Source organism: Cryptomeria japonica, chromosome 1 (assembly GCF_030272615.1).
Source record: "Cryptomeria japonica chromosome 1, Sugi_1.0, whole genome shotgun sequence".
Lineage (NCBI taxonomy): Eukaryota > Viridiplantae > Streptophyta > Pinopsida > Cupressales > Cupressaceae > Cryptomeria > Cryptomeria japonica.
Genome location: NC_081405.1, coordinates 172,853,827 through 172,879,771, shown reverse-complemented (window position 1 = coordinate 172,879,771; position 25,945 = coordinate 172,853,827). Strand labels below are relative to the sequence as shown.

At 31.1% G+C, this 25,945-nt stretch overlaps 3 protein-coding genes across 3 annotated transcripts; 2 read left to right on the top strand and 1 right to left on the bottom strand.

The window, feature by feature from the left end:
* Positions 1-3,746: 3,746 nt before the first annotated feature.
* Positions 3,747-4,761, top strand: LOC131036059 (probable LRR receptor-like serine/threonine-protein kinase At5g48740). Its single transcript, XM_057967855.2, has 3 exons — positions 3,747-3,954; positions 4,036-4,168; positions 4,287-4,761. Exons 1-3 carry the CDS (start codon positions 3,754-3,756, stop codon positions 4,361-4,363), a joined length of 411 nt encoding a protein of 136 aa, XP_057823838.1. The 5' UTR covers positions 3,747-3,753; the 3' UTR covers positions 4,364-4,761.
* On the top strand, positions 4,461-5,287 carry LOC131036070 (probable serine/threonine-protein kinase PBL1). The gene is made up of 4 exons (XM_057967864.1): positions 4,461-4,464; positions 4,572-4,686; positions 4,770-4,902; positions 5,003-5,287. The coding sequence occupies exons 1-4, from the start codon at positions 4,461-4,463 to the stop codon at positions 5,285-5,287; spliced, it is 537 nt and encodes a 178-aa protein (XP_057823847.1).
* A 260-nt stretch (positions 5,288-5,547) lies between these two features.
* On the bottom strand, positions 5,548-21,706 carry LOC131036072 (probable LRR receptor-like serine/threonine-protein kinase At4g29180). The gene is made up of 4 exons (XM_057967865.1): positions 21,673-21,706; positions 21,207-21,396; positions 20,987-21,119; positions 5,548-5,637 (listed from the first exon to the last, which is right to left on the bottom strand). The coding sequence occupies exons 1-4, from the start codon at positions 21,704-21,706 to the stop codon at positions 5,548-5,550; spliced, it is 447 nt and encodes a 148-aa protein (XP_057823848.1).
* Positions 21,707-25,945: the final 4,239 nt, after the last annotated feature.

Here is a 25,945-nt window from a genome sequence, read left to right as displayed (position 1 = left end):
TTATCTAATAAACAGAAACTTGTCGGGAAGGCATCTGCGAGGACCCATACCTTCAAGTTTTAGAGAGTTAGATGAACTCGTTGCAATGTAAGTCTCAAGTCACTAATTTTAATGTGGGTAAGAAATCAAGAAAAGATTAGTAGTTGAATATGTTTTAATAGTTGTTATAATATTTTTTGATTTAAAGTGTAATATTTTTAGTAATATTGTAGAAATAGTTGTGGCTTTAAAATTGTTAGGGTTGATGATGGTACTTATAATCGAATGAAATACATTTCTTAGATCTAAAATGTAATAATTCATGTGATACATCACATCACTACACCAATAAAATGTGATAGTGTACAACTATGTGTTTCATTTTTTGGGGGTCTTTTCACACACCTTGACAAAAAGCATGTTGATGTCGTCATATTTGATGATGTGGCCCTGAAACCTTAATTATAAGTGAGCAACTTACAAAGTAAACCATTGTAAAAAATTAAGAGTGATTTCAATTTTCCACGTAAACTTTTGAGAAACACAAAACTTAAGTGTTCAACTATTGAATCTCAAAAAAAGAAGATAAAGTAATCCTCATCTATTTGGTTGGGTGACCATTGACGTACTTACTTATCTACACTAAAATTTGGTATTGAAGAGGTTAAGAAGCAGAATGTTGTGGATAGAGGTGAATAGATACCTTCATAGTTTACAGGTGTTTATGGAAGAGACCCTCTCTCGATGAATTAAGACAATGGATGAACTTGGTTTGGAGTAACATAGTTGTTTTTCCCTCCCTTAGATTACTAATTTTTCATGGATCAATTTTAGAATATAGAAAATTGTGATGTTGTATGGAACAATACCCATTAGTTTTATGGAGATTGTGGGGTCATTGTTTGAACTCATACTCGTTTTCTTGACCTGCCCACTTCTTCCTTTTTTTTAATGAAGACTTCAATTTGGATTCATCTATGTATCTTACCTTGGTTGTATAAGATTGTGTTTATTTGAAAGTGAATTGAAAAGGTCAGTGGTTTCATCAGAACTGACGAAAAGTTGCATGGCTTTCAAGACATATTTGTGAGGGTTCATCTGACAGTAGGCTAGATAGAAATTCTATCTTACACTTTCAAAGATTTGTACTTTTTCAAGGCCAGAATTAAGTTGATCAATTTCAAATGGTTGTTCTTTAATTATTTTAATGTAAATAAATGGAATAAAAATTGGTGAAACAAATTTCATAATTAAGGAAATGAGTTTTAAAAATAGGTGTATGAAAAAAGATTTTATGAAGATTTAAAGAAAGTTTTTTCTGTTATATATATCATTTCATTTGTGTTAGCAATGTGAAGCATATAAGATCAAGGAATCATTTCTAAAGGTAGACAAAGATTGTTTAAAAAGTTTATGATTGTAGTGCATCAATGATCTCAACTATTGATTGTTTTCTAAAAGATTAGATAATTTGACTTTCATGAAAATCATTACCAAATCATAAATACAATAAAAAATACTAAGGTTTATTGTGGATCAATAAAAAAAATATAAAAAGAAAAATACTAAGCTTTAAACATAATTAGACATGCTTCCTTCTAAACTATAGAGGCTTTCCTCCTTGATAGGGGTCTAGAAGGATGTTTTTGTTGCCCTATTGAACTCATGTCAATCTTCTTTGAGTTTCCTATTAATAGCATAAGATTTCAATTTTTTTTTTAATTTCTTTATGTGCATTTTTTGTTGTTATATTTTAGGTGGGTTACTTTCATTTGATTTTTTAGAAAGTTGAGTTTTTACACTTCTAAATCATATAAACTATAATTTTACTGGACATGGAAGAGGGTCCCAATAAACTCCATCATTTGTGGCTTATAAGGTATTCAATTTCTTATAAATATCAGTATGAAATTCTAATGAGTAGAGCATAAGAAAAATTAAATAATGTATATTCTCTTTTTGACATTTCAAGTTATAATTAGTTAAAAATAATTATATTTATGGAAGAAATAAAAATTGATTGTTTAAAGATGATTATATTGAAGTAATTCAACTAGAATTAAACTTTCTATAACTTTTCTATTAACTTCTTTTTACTTCATATTTTTTTTAAAACATACTAACCTTTAATTGTAAGATCTCTCATAAGTTGAACCTTGTGAAGATGTTCATTGTATGTTTTCAAAAAAGGAACTCTTGTGAGATATTAATATACTTATATGTTTATATGCTTTCTTATTAGGTCCCTTGATAACAACTATTTTAATGGAACATTGCCCAATTTTAGTCTCTTGAAGCTAGAGATATTGTAAGTACATCAAACTTTCAACTAATAGAGCTTTCAATTATGAATCTTTATATTCATAAATATTCCATCTATGAAATTTATAAGGTGTATACTATATGCGTATAACATCAAATGCGCCTACCTCATGTATGAACAATTCATATAATAGTAAACACCATAAACTAATTTTATACTTAAAGTGAATGTAATTTATGAATTTGATCAACGTAATTTTATCATTAAAATTTATTTATTATAGCCACCTCTATGAATAAAGGGCTTTGTTTAGAAGTATAATGTGTTGAAAAATATAAAATTGCAATTACTAAATTGGATGAAAATGTAGGACTCTCCAACACAATAGTTTCAGTGGACAACTTCCCGAATGAATATCTAAATTGTCAAGCCTTAAAGAATTGTATGTCTCTCTCTTTTATTAAAGAAATTTCTATGTGTCTTATTGATGTGGTACAAACATTAAAGTCATATGCTACTTTTAGAATTATGTGAGAAAAATCTATATCAATAATTTTAACAATACTTTTATTTATGAAAATATTGTATTTTTTTTCTATCGGTATGATTTTTTTTTTTTTTTTTTTTAAAAAAAATTGCAAATACTAAGTTTGATAAAAGTGCAAGTGTCTCCAAAACAATAATTTATGTGATAAAATTTCAGATTGGTTATCCTAACCATCCCACCTCAAAGACTAGTAGGTCATCACATATTTCTATTTTTGAAAGAAACAATAATTAGTTGGTTTTATATATCATTGAATTGATATGACTCAGCTAAAAATAGAACTTTTTGATAGACTTCTTGTACTATAATATTTGTTACAAATGTCCACTTTTAATTGTAAGATCTCTCCTGACTTAAATCTTATGAATATGTTCATCATATGCTTCTTTAAAAAATATTCTTGTATGATATTAATTAAGGCGAGAGGCTTTTTTTCATATACTTATATTTGCATATGCATTCTTCTCAGATCACTCAACAACAACTATTTCAATGGAATGTTGCCCAATTTGACAGGACTCTCGAAATTAGAAATTTTGTGAGTATATATAATCTTCAACAAATATGATTTCATCATTTCCATAAAGATTTTCTTCACGAAGCCATGAATGTAATTAGAAACTATAAAATACCTTACCATTCAAAATGAACAATATAAAATACTTGATGCATGTACAGGCATCTCCAAAACAATTATTTATCTGGTAAACTCCCCGATTGGTTATCTGGACTCCTCGCCTCAAAGAATTGTACGTCTTATCCCATTGCTGCACTTTGTTACTCTCTTCTTAGGCAATGACGAGGGCGACAGATAATTTTACCCAACAAAGTCCTCTCGGTACGATTTTCACATTCATGACAACGATACAACAGACCATGCATATTATTATTATGTAAGAATTATAATAAAAATTAGAATTTACTTTTCTTATCTGTTACAAACAACCAATATGCAGATTATCTGATGGTCAATATAGCAAATTCTTCAAAATCTCGCGCCTTTACTCTTGAGGAAATGACGAGGGCGACAGATAATTTTACCCATAAAATTAGACACGGGTCCTTTGGAACTGTTTTCTTGGGGAAATTGCAGGAGGGGAAGCAAATAGCTGTAACAGTACTATCCATTTTATCCAAACACGGAATTGAACAGTTCTTAAATGAGGTAGTGCATAGATTCCTGAAGCATACTTCATTTCTTGTCGCATTATTTGAGAAATCTTAGTGCTTTGAACTCTATGAACAGGTTGATCTTCTGTTAAAAATCAATCATAAGAAGCTGGTTTCATTTCTTGGTTATTGTATATGTAATGGATCCAGAGACCTCATGCTTGTCTACGACTATATGTCTGGAGGGTCTCTCAGTGACAACCTTAACGGTATTTATAAACCTCAAATATTTCTTTCCACAATAGAGGCTAAAGATAAACTTCAAATATTTCTTTACACAATAGAAGCTAGAGATGACGAAAAAATTGTAGTACTTTCTGTTTGCAGATCCAGAGGCACCAAAATATCCCCAACTAGACTGGAAAACCAGGCTCAAAATAGCTTTGGATGCCGCAGAAGGTTAGTTTTTAAAGCAATTATTTATTTCATTATCAAATCAGTAAATCCTTGATTCAAGTCATTGTGTTCAAAATGCTACATGTAAAGTTTTCAGTTGAAATAATGAGTTTTAATTTCTTTAAATAACAAAACTTGCAGGGCTTGAATATCTCCATGTAGGTTGCACTCCAAAAATAATTCACAGGGATGTTAAGACCTCCAACATTCTTCTAGACAGTGAATTGAATGGCAAACTGGCTGACTTCGGCATTTCAAGAGTGACAGGAATTGGGGAAACTTCTCAAATCGATACAACTATAAAAGGAACTCCTGGATATTTAGATCCAATGTAATTCTTATAAGTTTGATGTTCCTCTGATTCTCAGTCCATTTTATTCGAATATTTAATCTTTATCCCTTTTACAATGGCAGGTATTATAGAACTCATAAGCTGACGGATAAGAGTGGTGTGTATAGCTTTGGAGTCGTTTTGTTTGAGCTTATATGTGGCCGGAAACCCATAGATTTAAAAGTATCTGCCGAGAAAACATTGTTGACTGAATGGGTAAGAAATGCCACTTATTTCGCAAACAAGAAAAATGTGCTAATGGCGTACCTCTTTCTGGCCAAAACTTAAAACAGTGGCTCTATGCTTGACTGAACAGGTTGCATCTTATGCGGGAGTAGATAAAGAAGGCGCCAACAGTGAAGAAATAGTTGACAAAAGGCTGGGCAACCGCTACAATATGAAATCCATCGTTCATTTGACCAATCTAGCCTGGAGATGTATTCCAAGCGAGCCTTCCGGTAGACCAAGCATTAGTCAGGTTGTGGCGGAGATCAAGGAAGGTGTCACATTTGAGGAAGAGTATTATCGAGTTCCAGATGAACTCTCACTCACATTCACTGGCAGTTTTTCAGGTTCTAGGTTTGAAAGGGATAGTCCATAATAGTATGCTGAGTTCAGTGTGGTTTCGAAAATTGTAAGTACATCTCTTCGAGTTTGAAGCAACGGGATTTTAAAACCTTAGAGGGTGGAGGAATCCAACCTCTATATATTTAACGTAAATATATTGCTTTGTGAGACACAGTGAGCAACCTTTGCTCGTATTAATGTCATCTGACCATCACCAATCAATGGGGAATTTATATATTTTACACATATGTATTGAATGTAAACACCTCAACTTTGTTATGGCCAGCAAACTCACTAATTCTCTTGTAGATCAAACAAATATGGTCGAGTAGATAAAGATGAATGGCTTGAGAAAAATGCCATAGCCGAATCTGTATGTTCTATCTTTTACCATTTCATAGTAGAGTATAAAGAATATACATCCACACTTCCAGTTAGTATTATGAAAGTCGTAATAGCTACTCCTCACATAGTTGTGAAGAGTTCACTACAGTTATTAGAACCATTTTTTAATTCATTGCATGAATATAATTAAAGTGTATAGGTTCAAGGTTAAACGCATTAAATCTCGGTGCAATCCAAGGTTCTGGTCAAAATTGATCTAAGATCTACGATCTTGGTGTAAAACTTGCAGAGAAGTTGTAGATTGAAAAATTTAGGCATTTCTTCCTGTGAGTGATAGATGGATTATCCATCTTACCAAGGTGTACAACTATGATGACAAGGAATTTGGTCCATGTGCAGTAGTGTAATATTGATGCCCAAACTCGAATTAGTCTTTTCATGGTTCTCTATAGCCTTTGGTGCCTTTCGCATCTGTAATCAGTCTAAGAAATCTTTCTCAAGGCTCCAATATCATGACCTTATGCCTTCATTTTTCCTGTGTTAATTTCCATTTTACCTATGCATAGAGATTCAATGTTACTTCTATGGTGGATTTATTATACTTAATTTATTTTCTATATGCTATGCTTTCCTTTTGGGTCTTATGCCTAGTTCCTTATCAGTAATCATGACCTCTCAATTATCCTTTGTCTAGATTTAGTTTCATTCTTGCACCTATTGTCAAATAACCTAAAAGAAATTTAGATTATTTTAAAATATATGTGATGGATTAGAGTAAAACAAGACTTTCCAATCTGTTTTAAGAATAATTTGATAAATACTAGTGAAAGGATTAAATAAATTTTAAAGACTAGACATAAAAAAAGATAAGAAATGGAAATGAACATTTGTAAATATGAATAAAAAATAGAAATTATTGAATAAAGGGTTGAAATGCACTTGTAAATGGAGTTGAAAATAACATAGAATTAATAAAATTCTATGTACTTTCTTAGAATGCGCAATTTTCTAAGATTATATAAATATGATCTAAGAAAAAATTTATGTGCATAGAGGTAGCTAATAGTTTTATAATCAATTACTTATATTGTCATTTACTAGAAAACATAACATAACCTAGGGTAAGATAAAAATAGATTGTTAATTGAAATATTGAAAAAATGATGAGAATTTGACAAATTGGAAGGGTTTCACATGATGTAGAAAAGCTATAACTATCAACCTATGACCTAGATACTTGTAAGAATTTATTGATGAAATAGAAATTTTATTTTATATGTAGGATGCCCATGAAGGAGTGTGACCTATACGTAGAGGGTAACTTAGTCTTGTGTTTGAAGCCTATATTTTTTTTAGGGAATATCCATGAGTGGATTTTGAGCACTCTTCCTTGCTATCACTTTTATTGGATCTATATACAATAATTATTAAATAACTTCTAAGTGCAAATTCAATGTAGAGAATATGAAAAATGGAAATAATAAAAGGAGAGTCCACCTTGGTCAATGTGATGTGACAATGAAAAAAAATGAAAATCATATCTATAGTCTAAAAGCATGTAAATATAATGCATATAATTATGGACCGTAAGTGGAAATGAAAATAGGAGGCAACGAACTACATGATGGAAGAAGAGATGGCGGTAATTAAAAGGCATGAAAAATGGTATCAAAATAACGGGAAATGGATTAAGGATAGAGAGGACTATGGGGAGAATATATAGAATAAGGGTTAAAATGGGATTTAAAAAGGAAATAAGCTAACATAGTTGAAACTACAAAACGTGAGAAATCACTAAGAGAATAATACTTGCAAAAATGATCACAAACCTATAATAAGTTACTATATTGATTCAATTGGAAGCTGAAATAGTACTTTATGGATCTATAACTCTAAGAAAACTAATGCAAGAGAATGATTCAATACAAAAGTAAACATAGAAGGAATATAAAAACTTTTCGCATTAAAATGAGGGTGATGATGGTTATTTATAGGTTTTTAGATATTAGGTAGCCAAGAAGAAGGTTAATTAAGATTAGGTATTGATTGATGATTCTTCCATACAATTTTTGTTGACAATAGATGATAAGGTCAACATTGCACCCTCTATAATGAGGGGATTACATTAATTCTATACCCATATAGGCTAAGTTTTCTAGGGAAAGTTGAGGGAAGAGCTAGGCATTAGAGGGTGGTGATCTCTTTTGAAGATAAGCAAGAATAATAAATATTTTAGAAAGGGAAAGGTAAGGGTTCACTATATATAAGGATAACGACTAATATTATTGGGGTTTGGAAACATAACCACAACATAGGAAAAGTAATATTGAGAAACCAAGAATTAAGAAAAAACATGGTTTAGATAAAATTAAAATAACATTTTATAATTGTGTTGTACTCGCCTAGTTGTGGATACACGTCATTATGTTTAGTTATGCTCATTGATGGACTTTGAGTTATCAAGAAGTTATATTATTTTGTAGGGGTAAAAGCACAAAGTTGTGTCACATTTTATAAAGAAAATGGCCAGCACTGATTGAACTTTTTAAATCGAATCAAAAAAAAGTGACATATATGTTTTGAATTTTGAAATTATGTAAACTAATAAAATTTATATTTTTTAGTCTATTTTATATTTGTATTTTTTTAAAATATAGAAAATTATTTGAATATAGTTTTCTATAAATTAGACACTAAAATTTAGCTATGACAAAATGTTGAAATTGAAGTTACACGAGGTGCCACACTTTATATACCAAATTCTATTTTTTTTCCTTCAATTTTTGTGTGTATTGATAACTTGAAACTTTAGTGCATGGATATATTTTTCACTATTTTTAATAAATAAATATTTTTAATGTTATCTATGTTTCTGGCTTTAGCGTTAGATAGGGGTTTAAGAAAAGAAATAGCTAGCAATCTATGGAAGGCCATTTTCACAAATTAAGTCCTAGGGGGTTTAGAGGATATTTTAAGGAATTGTGAGAATTTTTGGATTCCTTTGCCAAAAAACTTTAACAAACAAGGCGAGGAAATTCCAAAGCTACTAATCATTCTCCTCGATGATGAAACAGAGTATCGGGACTACAAGGAGAAAACAATCAGATATCTTAATTTCCTTCTAAATTGGACAAAAGTGGTTGTCAACCCAACATCGAATTGGGTCTCAAACTTCATCAAAATGGAAGGCTTGGAGCTCCAGACTCAAGAAATGAGCTTGGAAAGAGAGGACCCAGAAATGTCAGTATGATTAATCTGAAGTTTGATGTTGAATTAGTGATCAAGAATAGGTTAATAGCATGCTGGGTTATAGAATTTTTGTATGGATAACCTGATTAATCCCCGGGCCAAGGGAAATTTTGTAATTTTGTGAGATCCCTTGAGCTTGTAATGGTGGTATCTAAGGGCAGTTTGGTAGCTTTATATTTGCTTTGTGAATATATTATCAAAACTACCTATTTAGTAGATAGTTTACAATCAAAGACGGAACTTCTGCAATATATAAATCATATTTTATATTAATGAAGGGGACTAGCCCTATCCAATAGCTTAACTATCAAAAATAAAAATATAACTCTTTCCATTTGATGCCACCTTTTGTCTTAATTATTTATCCAAAATAGAAAATATTTATCTCATAATGACATAGATTATTTTCTCTACTGCAACATTTTTTTCAAAAAATTTAAATAAATTTAAGTATTTTTCCTTGACAAGATAATTAACCTTATATTTTAGTGCTCATGACCTACTTTCAATAAAAATAAAATATAAAAAATAATGAAAATATTTAATGATATATATTTTTCAAAATTCACTTATAGATGTACAAAAGGGTATTTTTATATTAAAAAAATTATTTTTAAGAGTAAGATTTGTTGAAACATAGAGTTTTACAAAAAAAATTATTTTTTTTGTTAATTGGACCCTAAGTGGTATAAAATATACATTTAGCAGACACTTGGAAAAAATTTGGTCCAAATATAAGTTAGCTATAATGAATCTATAAAGACCATATGTTTGACTAAAATTATTTTTTTGTTAGAAATACTTAAATTCATTTATGCTGATAAGCTGGCCTGAAATGTGACATAGTTTTGTACTTTTACCCGTAGGCAATAAGGAGCACTCTCTCATGGAAATTTTAGAAAATTATATAATTATAAAAAAATTGTAGGGTATTGTTATTTCTTCTTATGCATAAGAAATCTTAAAATCTATAGTTGTAGCTTCTTGAGTGTTGATATCTTTTTATGTTCTTGATTTTTGATCTAGGTGTGTATTTTATTCATTTTAGGGGTTAGTTTTTGTCACCTCTAAAATAGATCCCTATCCTTTTAAAATTGGTGAACTTTGTGTTCAAACATGTTTGGGCATGTAATATGTCTTGATTTAATAATTTACAGTGTTTAGTCTAGATTTGGAGTTCAAATATTAATTGAAAACTTCTCATCATGACTCATAATGTCAAGATGTTAGAGTTCATATATAGTCTTAAGGATAGCTAGGTCTTAACAAAAGTTGAAATTTCTACCTCAAAATAAAAATATCTTAGCTAGAGTTCTAGATATTTGTTGCACCTTTCTAGTTTTGATTAAGTTGTGAGAAACCCCATAGAAACACACCTTTGATTTGATTAAAAATTTATAGATATTTGGTAAACCTTTATATTTTTTACCAAGCTACTAGAAAATGCCCCAACTTTAACACTTCATATAATGCAAAAGTTAAGTTTTCATGCCCATGGTAATTTTATATATTATTACATCAAAATCTTTAAATCATATGGCTTCATTGTCTTTGTAATATTAGAATTTTCATGCTACTTTGTAGGCATTACAATTTGTAGAGTGTGAAAAATTAGGGTTTCACCCATTAAATGTGGTAAAATCACTCATTTTTTGTTATAGACCACTAAATTAGGGAAAGTTGTAATTTGATAGATCTAAGCCTAAAAGATCAAGATTCTGATTAGATTCCAGAGGTTTTAGATGTGCCTCATTTTTACATTTAGATTGAATTGATTTGATTACTAAAGTTGAAATCAAGGTAAATGTGTGTAAATTGAAGCAATTATGCATAAGCAGCAAGCTACAGTCATCAAACAGAGCCACAAACCTGAATCTAAGAAATATGTGAATGTTTGGATCTGCTCCTAGAAGGTTAACCTAAATTTTCGGGACCGGAATACCCATCCTTCTAGTCCTCCAAAAAAAGTTCCATACAAAAGGGAACTTGTTCATCTCTACAAATAATGTTGATCCTGAAAATTACAGCTTTCTACGTATTCCTACACACATTAGAGAAGGGAAAATGGTTGGTAATAAGAGTTTGCCTTAGGTCAAACCCCAGTTTTGGAATTAATAATGAAATAGAATTGAAATGTAAATGGATTACTCTAATGGAAATAATTTCCTTTTGAAGGAAATGCTGAAAATCTCTGAAACACTAATGTTATACCTTCTAATGAAGTTTTTTTTTTCTTCACCAGGAATTATTCATGTAGATAGTCTTCATAAAACATAGAACATGAATGTCATCTCCAATGCTTGAATCTTGACTTTACATTTGCTCCAATGCTTGAATCTTGACTTTACATTTGCTCCAATGCTTGAAAGAAGACGGATTAATTGCTCACTTGAATTTGTTGGATCTCAAGAGTGGATTATGAATTTGAATTGATGTCAAAATGAGAGGGGTAGAGAACCTTTTATACATGCTAGTCAAAAAACAAATTCATTTTTTGACATGAACCGACACGGGATCTAGGTTCCTGCTCAATTCATGTTACCATTGTGAGGCCCCAAAATGGGCCCTTTTGAAGAGGACCAGGGTGTTAGGCGCTCTGGTCCTTGAGGACCAAGGCATGGGTGCCCTGGTCTTGGACTTCAGATGCCTAGGATCTTAAGGAGATAGTTTCAAATCATGAAAATTTGAGTGAAATACATAGTGTGAGCAAAATTGGGGCCTCAATCAGGCCTTAGGGGATGAGCACCAAGGTGAGGGCCCAAATGGGGACAAAATTGTAAGAGGGTATAATTTAGGATGCTCCACAAACTTATTCTGAACTATAAAATCTCAAGTGTTAAAACTATCTTGATATTATAGACATGTATGATTCTTATTGGTACCAATTATATTGCAAGGTTGAGAAATGAAAAAAATGTGTCTTAGCCTAGGAATGTAAACTAAGAACTTATTCATTTACCACTTTTAATTATGAATCATTTCATTGATGGAACAATCAATTAGGTTTGAAGTTCCTCATCAAGGAGATTTAAACATTATGATTAATTGTTCCCCTTTTTTATTTGGCATGATTGGATATGATTATGATATGAAAATATAAGAGTCAGGTAAAGTGATAGGAAATTGACAATATTTATCATAAAAAATTAAATGAAGATATGGAAATAAACAATTAAGTACAAATCAATAACTTAAAAACCTAGAAGATGGAGCAGGGGCAACTGAATAAAAGATGTAAGGGATTGAGAAGACCCTCAAAAAGATTTGGGAGCAGAGTTACAAGATTTTAAAGGCCGCCTCTGATAGTATCAAGGTCCTTATTAGAAAACTCGAACAAGTCCAGGGGATAAAGTCATCAGGGACACTACTGAGGAGAAGGATGAAACCCCTGAAGATAAGGTAGTTGGTCCTAGAAAAGGAACAAGAGCAAGTGCTAGGAAGAAGCAAAATGAAAGCAAGAACATTGAAGATTTCAAGAGGATTGTTGTGACAATGGAGAAATTGGAGCTGGAAGTTGTCGAATTGCTAAAGAACTTCACCTAGGATTGGTTGTTTTTCTCAGCTTTCTTCATTGTCTGATGTTTAGTTTCTTTGTGTTGTGTCTTTTTTGCTGCTTCCTTTTGGTTTTTGGCCAGTTGTCCTTTTTGTGGTTGTTGTCTTTTTTTTTTTTGGTTGACTCTGATGACTATCTTTTGAATCTTTGAAGTAAAGGGTTTCAGAGACCCTTCAAAACTTGTTTTCCCCTAATCAAAAAAAATTAAGTACAAATATAGAAATGAGATATAGAGAGAAACTTGTTGCTAAAATCAAGAGCTGGAAGTACTTGTCTATGGAGATAAGCACCCTAGACTTGGAGGTATATTCATCAGTTGAGGCTTCAAATTCTAGACCAAGATGCTCTGTAGATCTTTCCCTCACAATTTAGCCTAAAAATGTCATTCAAGTGACCTAATTGACATAGTCCAAGGATTTTTAACTACTCAAAATCTGAAACTCTGTGTCTAATTCTTATTTGCATAAATTGACAAATTTCAATTGTCAAATCTATAATTATACAAATAGAAGAGAGAAAAATATTATGTTGTATAGTAGCTTTCCTGGGTCAAATATTGCATTGAAGTTTCCACCTCCACAATATAATGATGAAGAAAGAGAGAGATTATTCCTAGTATGGTAGAAGCTAAATCAAAATTAAAATATTGAATTGGAATGATATTACCTTAGGATTGATAATTGTGGTGATACAATGCTCTTTCTATGTGTCCTTTAAGTTATGTTGCAATAACATAAAACAACAAGACATAACAAGATCAATCATGAAATCATACTTGCATGTGGGATTTTGTAGCTTGATACTCCTTAATGGTCAAATATAAAGATACTTTACTCACTAGTGCCTATTAAGAGAACTTGTGAAATTGGCTAGCTATTGTAATATGATGGAAACTGGATCTAAACCTAGAATGCAAACTAGGAATTAAATCCAATCCCATCAATTATATTGGAGAAAAACAAATAGGCCTAATTACAAACCCTTAGAAGATTTGGACATGATGGTTGATTGTTCTCTTTTGTGTTTATTGGTTGGATAAGGAGTGCAAAGAACTAGGCTAAATGATGTAATATTAACAATTAACAACATAAATAGACAAATACAAATATGGAAATGAACTAAGATGTATATAATTAGAAAGGGGGTGTAGAGAGGAACCTATGATAGAAATCTAAGCCAAGACTGATTGGATACTATAGCTAGGTGTTGTAGTCCTGACAATTCTCTGGGTACAAAATAAGAATCTAAATGGTCTCAAGAGCCTCTAAGCCACCTTCTCATTAAACCTTAAGCTAAAATAACTGGACTATGATACTAGGTGTGCTAGTCTATGTGGAGAAAGGTGCTAGTTGTTAGTGTCAACCTCTTTTATACTAGTATTTATCTTATTGCCCTTGTCTCTATTTGTACTTTCCTCTTATATCCTTAATTTGAACTTGAAACCAATAGGATAAAAATGTTGTTGGGTTGTACAATAGCTTTCCTAAATTAGATCTTGGTTGGAATTAACCCTACATAAATGATGATGAGAAAGAGAAGCCTTTTCCTTGTAGTAAAGAGGCTAAATATAAAATAAAATTCTTGAATACAAATCCTTAATTGAAATGATTATACCTTCAATTGATGATGCAATTCTCTTAGGATAAGTCCTCCACATGTTGATGCAATAATATAATAAATAATTACAAAATCCATCATAAAAACATACATGAAGATGCCTTCTAACTCATATTTTTCACTTGAAGTATAATAATTGCTAAAATAATAAAACTTGTGAGAAATAAAATGAATTAGGGATGATGTCTTATATAGGGTTCTCAAGGTATATTCACATTTTAGCCTTGACTTACAATGGTTATATTTGAACTTTGAGGATAGGTCTAAAAATGTCAAGGGTGACATTTATTGTAAAATATTATTATTGTGTCTATAATAAAATTTGTGATAGTAGGAGATGATAAATATTTGATTGATATTATAAAGTTGATAGAAATTCTTGATATTCATTCTCTAATATTTTGTAGATTGTATATTGTGTGTATACATTGTTTGATCATTTATTTTGTTTGACGTTTACTACTAGTGAGAGAAAGCGTTATAGGGGAAGATGTTGTCACACCAAAATCAACAATAAGGAGGGAGGCACAATGCACATGTAGATATTAATTTTATCGCAAATTTAATTGTTTCACATTAATATTTAATTTGAATGCTTAAATATTACTTTAAACATATTCAAAGCCCTTTGTCTTTCATCACTACTTTTATGAAGACTTATTTATTATTTATTTTTTATTTTTTTAAGGTAAAGGGACAAAGCTCATAATATTATATTAATAATAAAAAAGAGTAGCAGATACAAGTAAGTATGAGAAACAACAGAAGATAGACCTAAGAAAAATGATGATAACCCAGATCATCAAAGAGACTTTTAAGAAATGGAGATGAAGAAGAAAAATCCATTTGCAAACTGTCAAGCATTCGAGCACAGAAAAGCCTAACTAAAACCCAATCCATTTCGAGACTTGTAGCTATGTTGAAGATATGGCTCCCATATGAGGGCCAATGATTGTGACAAGTAATGACACAAAAATCCTCCATTCTTGGTTCAGGAAACCTGCAATTGTGGATGGAGATCACTTTTGGGGAGCTTGAAAAAACCAGATTGTTCATCCAAGAGAAGATAAAATTGGAGACAACCACCATACAAAAGTTAGAACTATTGGGTAGATAGAAGATTCGTGGGGTGGATATATCTAGGAGGGTCGGCACAAAACATAGGAGGGAAATCATATCTCCCCCTAGAGCTAGAGAGAGATACAATATACAAAGAGCAAAAAGCCGAAAATCCCTTAAGCAAAAAACCAGTCACAAGATAGTTCCTCAGATTTCTTGGCACATTAAACATAGCAAATCTCCATACTTTGAAAACCTGTTATATAGAAGACACCTTAGAAAATGGAGGAATATGATTAAGAGATAAAAAGATGAATGGTTTGCTAGGATTGAGGGTACGTAGGAAAAATAATAAAATATGAAGGAGGTAGTTAGAGGAAAATTAAGAGATAAATGACATGTGTCATGGAAATAAAAAGCTAATGAATTAATTAAATAAATAAAGATTTATTTAATTAATAAGGAAGTGGGACCAATTAAATAAATAAAATATTTATTTAATTTAGGGAAAGGATAATTGAAATAAATAATAATATTTATTTAAATAGGGAAAGGCTAGAAGAGGATAAATTAATTAATTAAATAAATTAAAAAATTATTTAATTAATAGAAAGCTTAGGATAAAAAAATTAAATAAATAAAAATATTTATTTAATCATGACAGGACAATTTTAGGTGTCTACAATTATATTTATAAATTCTCTATATTTATAATGATAATATTGCTACAATTATTCTTGCAAGTGCTCTCCATAATTAGAGAATTTAATTGGTGATAGCCTCGTGACATTCATAGAATTGAAGTATTCTTACTACATATCACCATTGGCATAAAATATAAAAGTGTAAAGGCACACATTTAATCCCTAGTGATTAGTGACTTAGCAAAAAACAAAAGAGATCGGTCATAAAGTGAGTTAATAAATTAAGAGAATGAGAAAGGAATCACACTAAAAAAGATACAACTAAATTGTAATTAAGGTAGGTTTAATAAATTGTCATGTTCATGGAACTCTTTAAGGATGTTATTCAAGTGCATTTTATAACTCAAAGGATTAACAAACAAAGTCTAAGAAACTATTTATTTTTTATTAATTATTACCATAAAATTTTATATCTTATTAACATAGTAATTTATGTTATAGACTGTTATTGACACAAGTAAATTAAATAAAAATAATGACATAATTTTTTAAGCCCACTTAGGTTTCAAATAGTGAATAGATCAAAATCTCATTCCCTTGTCCATTGCATCATTTAAAAAAAAAAATGAGCATTGGTCAAAGACCTTTTATGTGCATACATTAAGAAACTTCTATTAATCATGACATAAGTATTTAGAATTAATATAAAATATGATGATCTACATAAGCAATACATCCAACCAAAACACATTTTTTTAAATATAATATATTAAAATTTAAAATCGACACTTAAATGTAATAATAAAAATAATAAAATAAGATGGCTACAATAAATACAACCCAATTAACATCAATAATATCAATTTGAACATACTTAAAATTAAATTTTTTAAAACAATAGAAATAACAACCAAGTGTCATTGATGAGAAACAACCAAACGATAATAAATACAATCTATGAGAAATGACCAAATGATGCAAAAGGACATCAATGATAAATAATAAATGATGCCAAAAATCATTGATGTGTGACAACCAAATGATAATGAACAAGATTGGTAAACAACTACCATGAAAACACAAAAAATTGAGAGAGATAATAATAAATAAGTTTTGAGAAACAAAATCAAAGTGACAACTATGATGGCTGAAACTTAGAAAAACATTGAACTAACTATCTACACATGTATATATCCCTCCTTTTCACTGTGTTGGTGTGTCAATGTCCTCCCTCTGGATGCTTTCTCTCATTACGGACAAACTTTAGACAAAATAGAGAGTCAAACATACATTATTCAACATGATGCATATACAAAATATGCATCATATATGCAACATACAAATATTTCACAGAGTGAATGTCAAGTATTAATACCCTCTTGCTAATATCTATTATGCATTTATCATATTTAGATATCGTAAATGCTGAGATAGAAGTGATAACAATAAATCATATTAAATATTGAATAACACTCAATATCATAATATATCAAATTTAAATAGTTGTTCATGATTAATTAAAATATTACAAGCGGTAATAATAATAATTTTATCTACTTTAAACCAGGGTATTACACCATTGAAACTATCAATTTTGTGTGTTAAATATAAAAGACATCACTCCTATGTCATTTGATCCTTTAGCATCCACTAGTCATCCATTTATTAGTCAAGATCACTTCCTACTAGCATTATGCCTCTTCAAAATCACTCTTTAAAATGCAAGAGCATCTGACAAACAGGAATGGAAAGAGGCCCAAGCAGGTGAAGATGAAGCGCAGTGGAAGCATAGACAGGGCCCGTGTATGACATAATGTCTCTAAAAAAATGTTAACTCTTGGACTACGATGATTGCAAGCTATGCACAAAATGAATTTGTTGGCAAGCTTCAGAAAACTTTCAAAATGCAATGACAAAGTGTCTTCTACATGTGAATCGGTTTTCAAAATAATATAGAGGATTTAACCTTCTATTCTCAGATAAGAAGAAATGATTAAATCTCCACAATGAATTCTCTTGACAATTTAAAAAAAAATAACTTTAACAGTCTAGACTCTTATTTTAGAAAAGAGTCTATGGATTTAATTGTTAATTTGTAACAACTCTTAAATGAAATATTGAAGAATAGGTAAGATACTTTTTATTTTTTACTAAAAGAGGTGTAAAATTTTATTCAAACATAAAAGAGATACAAATAGAGAGACGAGAAGAAGAACTAGAGAACCCTATCACTATCCACTAATTGATCAAACATAAGAGCCATATCAAGAGGCAATTTCCCCCTATCTACTATATTCCAACCCAACATCTGATCTGAGGCCCATTTGACCAAATAGTCTGCAACACCATTCTACTCCCTAGGAATGTGTGTGAAAGTAACTGAATCCAAAGAGATGCACAACTGAAGAATTTGTCTGATAATTAAAGCCAAGTGCCAACTAACATCCCCATTCTCTTATCGGGTTAGCAAATTTATCATCACTTGAGAATCAGACTTACAAATAATATTGTTCCAACCAAGGGCAGAACAATGTTGAACAAAATACAAAATGGCAAGAGCCTCCATTAAATTATTAGTATTAAAACCCTTATAGAAAGAGAAAATAAATTGAACATTACCAGAACTGTCCTACCCAACTCCACCATTGCTAGCATGCTTAGGGTTCCCCGAGATGAACCATCAGTGTTAATTTTTAACGCTCCAAGGGGAGGGGGTGTCCACCGACCCTCCCAGTTGACCCACCAAAAAGGATGTCTGCATCTACCTCTTCCACCCTACCCACCAAACACCGGAGCACCCCCTTGAAGAGGAAGAGTAAGACAAGTACAAATAGCTACATCACCAGGATCCACACCACCATTCAAATCACACTTAGCCACAATAGTCTCACGAAGAGAATGAATAATTTTCCACCATAAATAAATAGCATTCATCCTTATATCCTGAAAGATTCTTTGATTCCTTTCTAGCCAAACGTGTTAGATGATAAAAGAAGGACCAAGAGCCCAAGCAACATGAAGAAAAGGGGTTCTAGCATGGGACATACCCCAATGAGCCCAATTCTCAAACAAAGAAGAAACATGGCAACAAGGTTGACCCCATACACCCCACCAAAAGTGTCATATTTCATTTCATGAAAAGGAGTTGTGTAGGAAATGAATAGATGGGGGTTATTATAACAGCATTGAATTAGAATTTGAATAGAAGAAAATAAATTAAAGGAAAAAAATGGTGGGTTTGTGTAGCTTTAAGAGGAGGAGAAAGTGCATAGCAAGGGAGTGCACAAGGAGAGGAGATTCGTGGGTAGAATCAACTCATGTGTGAAGAGCTAGGATAAGTGGTGAGGGTGTCCAAGAAGATACAAAGTATGGCAAGTGTGACAGGTATTTGTTGTGATAGAAGGGAAGAAGACAAAAGGGTGGAGCTGAGATAGGGAGGAGGTGTGCTAGCAGAGTAGAGGGAGAGAGCTCAAGTTATAGAGGAAAAGAGATAGGCATAGTAGTGAGAAGAGGTGGATTGAAGAAAAAAACTCTTGAATTCTAAATAAAGAGAGATGGTGTAGGTGAGAAGTGTGTAGGCAAGGAGGATTTTATGTGCAGAGAAAAGAGAAAAGGTGGTGCCAAGTTTGGAGTTTCTCGAACAAGTATATAGGAAGCCAATTCTAAATAGAGGGTGAGGTGTGTGGGAATAAGAATCACATAGCGTGAGCTTTGAATTACTTGTCAGTGAAATAATTGTGAGGTTATGAAAGCCAAGATTATTTTGCTACATGTAGATTTATGGATTTAATTGTTTGATTATTGGATTTAAATAAAATCTATGAATTTTGAATGAGTTTCTTTAGTTTCCATTGTGTATGGATGTGTCCTTTGTGAGATGTAAGTAGGCAGAGGAAATTTTGTCTTACATCACTTTTCTTTGTTGTGACATTACAATGCCTTTGGTACTTTTACTATATTACCTTATGTGCAAGAAACATGGTTCTTGTATAAGATATTTGCACCACCCTTTTGTACCTTTTTTTCAAGATTCAAGAATCAAATTTCAAATTCAAGTCACTGTCATTTTAGGATGTTGCATGTTGTACCTATCTTTGTTATCAACAACTATTCAATTAGATCCAAAGACTTGTCATAATGAGAATATTTTCACCTACCCAAGATCCCAAACATGTTTTTCAATACCACTAATCTTTTATTTCGAGTCCAAAGGTCAAGGTGAATCTCTATTTGAAGGTATAGAAGTGTTGTAGGTCTTAAATTTACTTTATAGGTATAGTTCATTTGTCATGCTAGATTCGAATTCACATGTTCAAATATCATATTTGTAGGTGTGAAATTGACCCAAGCATTCATATACTTTTAGAACTTTGATTTGTTAATTTTCTTGATAAGTTTATCACATATCTAATTCTAGAAACTACGTATTAGTCACCTATTACAACATTATTCATATCCAGCTCTAAGATATTCTTGATTTAATATTTTGTTTTGTTTTTAGATCTATTTAAATACTATAATTAAAATAGTCTGTAACAGCACTATTGTGTGACAAAGAGTTTGATCATAAGAGAACTCTCTTAACTTATTAAGCTCCAAAATATTCTCTAGTTGATAAATAGATTCTAGATATCACACTATTCAAATTTTTGATAGTAAATCTTAACTCTATATTCCATAATTACAAAAATGAATGTAAGTAGAAGAAAATAAATTTCTTACTCTTAAAGTCTTCATTTGATAGACCCTATGACTTCATTTGATAGACCCGAAACTTCCAACATATTACAAATATCTTGACAGCGTCTATCACATTCAAATCGGCACAACACCTAAGAAATCTAATGTAACAATTTTCAACAAGACACTAAAGACATTGACATTGTCATAGACCATCCCTTTCAGATGAAATTATAGGGAAGTGGAGAAACTGCTCGTAGACCGCGGGAGTGAGAGTTCATCTGGAAGTTGATAATGCTCTTCCTCAAATGCCACGGCTTCTTTGATCTCCATCACAACCTCACTAATGCTAGGTCTACCGGATGGTTCACTTGCAATGCATGACCAAATCAACGATGGATTTCATATTGTAACGATTACCCAACCTTTTGTCTACTATTTCTTGAATGTTGGCGTCATCTTTATCTACTCCCACATATGATTCAACTTGTTCGGTCAAGCATAGAGCCACAGTTTTAAGGTTTTACCGTAAAAGTATGCCATTAGCACATTTTTTTCTTGTTTGGGAAATAATGGGATTTCTTACCCATTCAGTCAAGAATATTTTCTCGGCAGAAACTTTTAAGTCTATGGATTTCCTTCCACATATGAGTTCCAACAATACGACTCCAGAACTATACACATCACTCTTATCGGTCAACATGTGAGTTTTATAATACCTGCTATTCGAAAAGGGACAAAGATTAAATATTCGAAAAAGGAGGACTAAGAATTAGAAGAACATCAAATTCGTAAAAATTACACACATTGGATCTAAATATCCAGGAGTTCCTTTAATTGTTGTATTGATCTGAGAAGTTTCATCACTGCCAGTCACTCTTGAAAGACCGAAGTCAGCCCGTTTGCCATTCAAATTACTATCTAGAAGAACGTTGGACGTCTTAACATCCCTGTGAATTATTTTTAGAGTGCAACCTACGTGCAGATATTCCAGCCCTGTGAAAAACAATTATTTAAACAAAAAAGAAACATTAATTCAAGGCTTGAACTTCGCAATGAGTTAAATCAAAGATTTTTTGGGTTGATAGTGAAATCACAAATCGAAATGAAAAATAACCTTCGGTGGCATCCAAAGCTATTTTAAGCTTGGTTTTCCAGTCTAGTTGGGGATATTTTGGTGCCTATGCATCTGCAAACAGAAAGTACTACATGTTTTGGTCATCTCTAACTTTTGTAGTGTTTTGTTCGAATGGAAGAAATATTTGATGTTACCGTAAAGGTTATCACTGAGGGACCCTGCAGACATATACTCGTAGACTAACATGAGGTCTCTGGATTAATAACCAAGAAAAGACACCAGCTTCTTATGATTGATTTTTAACAGAAGATCAACCTGTTCATAAAGCTCAAAGAACTAAAATTTTTCAAATAAATGCAAAAGGAAATGAAGTAATTTAGGAATCTAAGCATTACCTCATTTAAGAATTGTTCAATTCCATGTTTGGAGAAAAGGGAGAGTGCTTTTACAGCTATTTGCTTCCCATCCTGTAGTTCGCCAAAAAAAATACAGTCCCAAACGACCCGTGTCCAATTTTTTGGGAAAAAAAATTTGTAGCCGTCTTCATTTCCTCGAGAGTAAATGAGCGAGATTTTGATGAACATGATACATTAACCATAAATAATGTGCATTTTGTATGTTTGTAAGAGATGAGAAAGGTAGAGTGTAATATTTAATTTCATTCTTACATTAAATTATGGATTATTTTGTATTACATCGTACTTTGTCGGGCAAAGGTGTTTGTTGCCACTGAAACTGCGCCAAATAAATCACTTCATCACTGGTTAAGGTTCTTGTTAGTTTTGTCTTTTTTTAAATGGAAATTTATATAGCACATAATAATATTAAAATATGAAATTACTTGAATATATACTTTGTTTTGTTGAGAAGTTTTTTGCAGAATGACACCTTTAAAGTTATTGTTGGATATATCTCTGCCAACATTCCAAAGTAATATACAATTTCAATAGTTATAAATGGTTTTTCCATAAGGATGAAGTTCACATACAACTCTTTGAGACCAGGGAGTTCAGATAACCAATCTGGATGTTTGCACATTCATCAAACTTGGTAATTATAAATTTATTTTAATTCTTAAATATCTTACATTATTTAATATATAATATCTATAAACGAAATTTTATATTTATAATGACATTTATCAGAAGTAAACTTTTATGATAAAATTATGTTAATCAAATTCATAACGTTTGTTCACTTCAAGTATTAGGGTGCATTATTGAGCAAAACTTTTTTGTACATTTTAAGAATATGTTTGTAGATTGAATATTTATGAAGATAAAAAACATAATTGAAAGACTTGTATGGAAGGTTTGATGTACTCACAATGTCTCTAATTTGGAGAGACTCATCAAATTTGAGAATGTTCCATTGAAATGGTTGTTGTTGAGTGACTTGATAAAAATGTATCCACAAATGTAAGTATATCAATTTCACACGAGCTTTTTTTTTTTTAAATGTTAAGCATGTTTCTAAAGTTAGTCTTGGGAGATGTCACAACTAAAAGTGGATATTTGTAAGAAATATAAGAATACAAAGAAATCAATAAAATAATTTTAATTCTAGTTGTTATAGCCATCGCTTGTGTTGTTGACAATGGTTGTTTACATTACCTTAGATGGAGGAAAGTATTTAGTGTTGTTTACCCAAATTAATTTGGGAACATTCATGCTCTTTGTTCCCGTAGCTAAAGACATGCAAGGATCCCACAAGCGGTCGAATGGGTCTTTAAGATCTAGAACAAATTTCTAAGATTATCGTTTGTTGTTTTATGAACAGAACAACTAAAGATAAAAATCTAATGAATAAAAAAATCTTGAGGTGAAATTAAAGAATTACTTGAACCTTGTCTCTCTCTTTGTGTTAACCTCTAACCTTAAAAATCATAATCAAAATTTACAGTTTTACCAAATGAATCATTAGAGATATTTATTTTCAAGATTTATTGTAATATGTTAACATGTAAAAATAGAATAGATATATGTATCTTTAGTGCATTGGTATAAATGCTTTCAAAAATTGATGATTATTTAAGACAAAATAACCTACCATTCAAAAAACTTCTCATAAATAAACTATCATATTAATACAATATTATTACATTATAGACATAATAAATGATAAATGTCCTTTTTATTAAAAATTAAAAATGAAAACTTGATAATATTTCTAATTATATTTACCCAAAACGTTTTAAAAAATATTGAAACTAAAAACAAGCAACAACACTTGAACCTTTCATTTAAAGATTATACAACATCACAAACTTTATATACATTGCTTGTTCTTGCAAACACTTTTGGACCATACAAAGACATCAAACACCTATGCACCATATAATTCAAGATAATTTCAAGTAAGATTGATTTATGTGACATGTTTTAGTTTCTCTCTTGCCATTTAATTTTTTATTAGAAATATACATACCTGCTTACTAATTATTCTTGTCATATATATATAAGTGATTCAATCTCAAGATCATGACAAAGTCCTCAATCCTAATGTACCACATAGAATGATCATCTAATCATACCCATAAAATAACCCATTACACACTACACACTGATGATCTAACCACACCCATGAAATAACCCATTACAAAAACAACATCCCATGTATTTTACCATAAAATCAAATGATAATCACACCCATAAATAATCCCTTATTTAAACAGAAATATCTCCCATATTTACCATAAAATTTATGGTTTCCCTTGTTACAAATAATATGCACTACAAGATTGTCTATACACAAACTACTAACTCTTATTTGATACCATTAGAAATTGGACTTTGGTATGCAATGAGTATGCCAAATACAATTACATTGGACAAAACAGAAAAGAGGGGAAATAGAAAAATAGCAGAAAAGTCAATTTGATAAACTGATATATTATATTTCATTGTTTTAAGAAGTTAAACAAGTTTAATAATTTTCCTTTAGAGATAATTAATTTATCAGCAAAAGAAGGTGATTAGAATGAAGGATAGGAACATTGAAATGTTAGAATTTCTAGTATATATAAACATAGAAATATGGCCAATGAGTAATAGTGTCCTTTAAAAAATATGTAGAAAATGCATAATATTAATGTAGACATTATGGAATTGAACATAAGGTTTACATTTGAAATTTCGTTGGAACATCTAAAGCAAATGCATAATTAACATATTTTCATATTTTCCACATCTTCCTCATTCATTCCAATTGTATATAGCTGGACAATTGATTTCAAACTACATAGAAGAATAGTAACTAAACAATAAGTGGGTGTAGTTGATTTCACACTCTAAAGAAGAATAGTGGCCAAAACAATATTTGGCAAAGTGACATATTGTGAAATGATTTTTTTTTATAATTTGAATGACTTGAATAATTTACCATATAGTAATCATTCATTTATCACCAACATCAACTATTTTGAACACCTCACACATTGTTACAAACACCACAAATTTGTTCAATAGAGTTCTAGAAAACATTTTTCATATAATTACAACACTATGGAATCGAACATATGTTGTACATCACTTTTGATTGAAATATAAGAATTTGTTTAATCAATTATGTAAAAAAATTATTTTTTCATAAAAGATTGGCATTTGTCAAATATAGAAGCATGAGAACATGATAAAATTGTTAATATTTGATAGCACATGCTCAGTGAGATTAAGAAGATATGTATAAGCATTGTAGAAATAGATGGAACAAACTTGGAGTTTTGTAGCTATGGTTGATTTCTCGAAGAGTTTGCATTTGATAATGTTGTCAGGCATGCTACCTCTTGTTTTCATCGAGTAACATATGGGTTGTGGTGCATGCGTGCATATCTTTGGAATGTGAAGGGAGGGTGAATGCGAAGAATTGCAAGTTCACGAACCCTTGAAATAGTTGTGAATGTCAAGCCTTGTCAATCAATGTTGCCGATGTCGATTGTTGTTGTTAGAAGTGCGAGCCCTTGTGATTTGTGTATGGTTAAGCCCCATGCCATTTTTAGTGGTATTTGATGTCGAAGACCATGACTTATTAGAGTAGCAGGGATATTTTTTGGGTTGTTTTGATCCCAAGCTGGGCCTATGTAATTTCTGAATTGAACAACAAAAAATAAGGAAATTTGAGGTGGTTTTTCACCATCATTATATACAATTGCTTTGACTTGTCCAAGTGCACCATTGACAAGTCTTGTTTGCACCCATAGATTTGTACATAACATAACTTCTTGGCTGGTACATAAGAAGATCTTATATTGAAGTTGTTCTTCATCTGGATTTGAGCATGTGAATCCCCTGAGTTGTTATGTAATAGATAGAGCAACGGGCTTTGCTAAAGACAACAACATGCGTTTATTATGCAATGACACCATTTCATTTGTTGCAAATAGATGTGTTGATGATAAGAAAATAGTTTTCTCTTCTGAGGTGAGTGAGGAACTTGAGCAAGACATTAGAAGTTCCTTGTCTGCAATTG

What these genes read in the sequence shown, in the direction of transcription:
- LOC131036072 (XM_057967865.1), bottom strand. Translation starts at nt 21,706, where the DNA reads ATGTCTGCAGGGTCCCTCAGTGATAACCTTTACG. An exon ending in CCTGGATATTTAGATCCAAT is followed by an intron (nt 21,120 to 21,206) that starts GTGTGTAATTTT and finishes TTCGAATAGCAG; the next exon opens with GTATTATAAAACTCACATGT. An exon ending in AAATATTCTTGACTGAATGG is followed by an intron (nt 5,638 to 20,986) that starts GTAAGAAATCCC and finishes AAATGGTAAAAG; the next exon opens with ATAGAACATACAGATTCGGC.
- LOC131036059 (XM_057967855.2), top strand. Translation starts at nt 3,754, where the DNA reads ATGGTCAATATAGCAAATTCTTCAAAATCTCGCGCCTTTACTCTTGAG. An exon ending in TTGAACAGTTCTTAAATGAG is followed by an intron (nt 3,955 to 4,035) that starts GTAGTGCATAGA and finishes CTCTATGAACAG; the next exon opens with GTTGATCTTCTGTTAAAAAT. An exon ending in TCTCAGTGACAACCTTAACG is followed by an intron (nt 4,169 to 4,286) that starts GTATTTATAAAC and finishes TTCTGTTTGCAG; the next exon opens with ATCCAGAGGCACCAAAATAT.
- LOC131036070 (XM_057967864.1), top strand. An exon ending in CCTGGATATTTAGATCCAAT is followed by an intron (nt 4,687 to 4,769) that starts GTAATTCTTATA and finishes TTACAATGGCAG; the next exon opens with GTATTATAGAACTCATAAGC. An exon ending in AAACATTGTTGACTGAATGG is followed by an intron (nt 4,903 to 5,002) that starts GTAAGAAATGCC and finishes TTGACTGAACAG; the next exon opens with GTTGCATCTTATGCGGGAGT.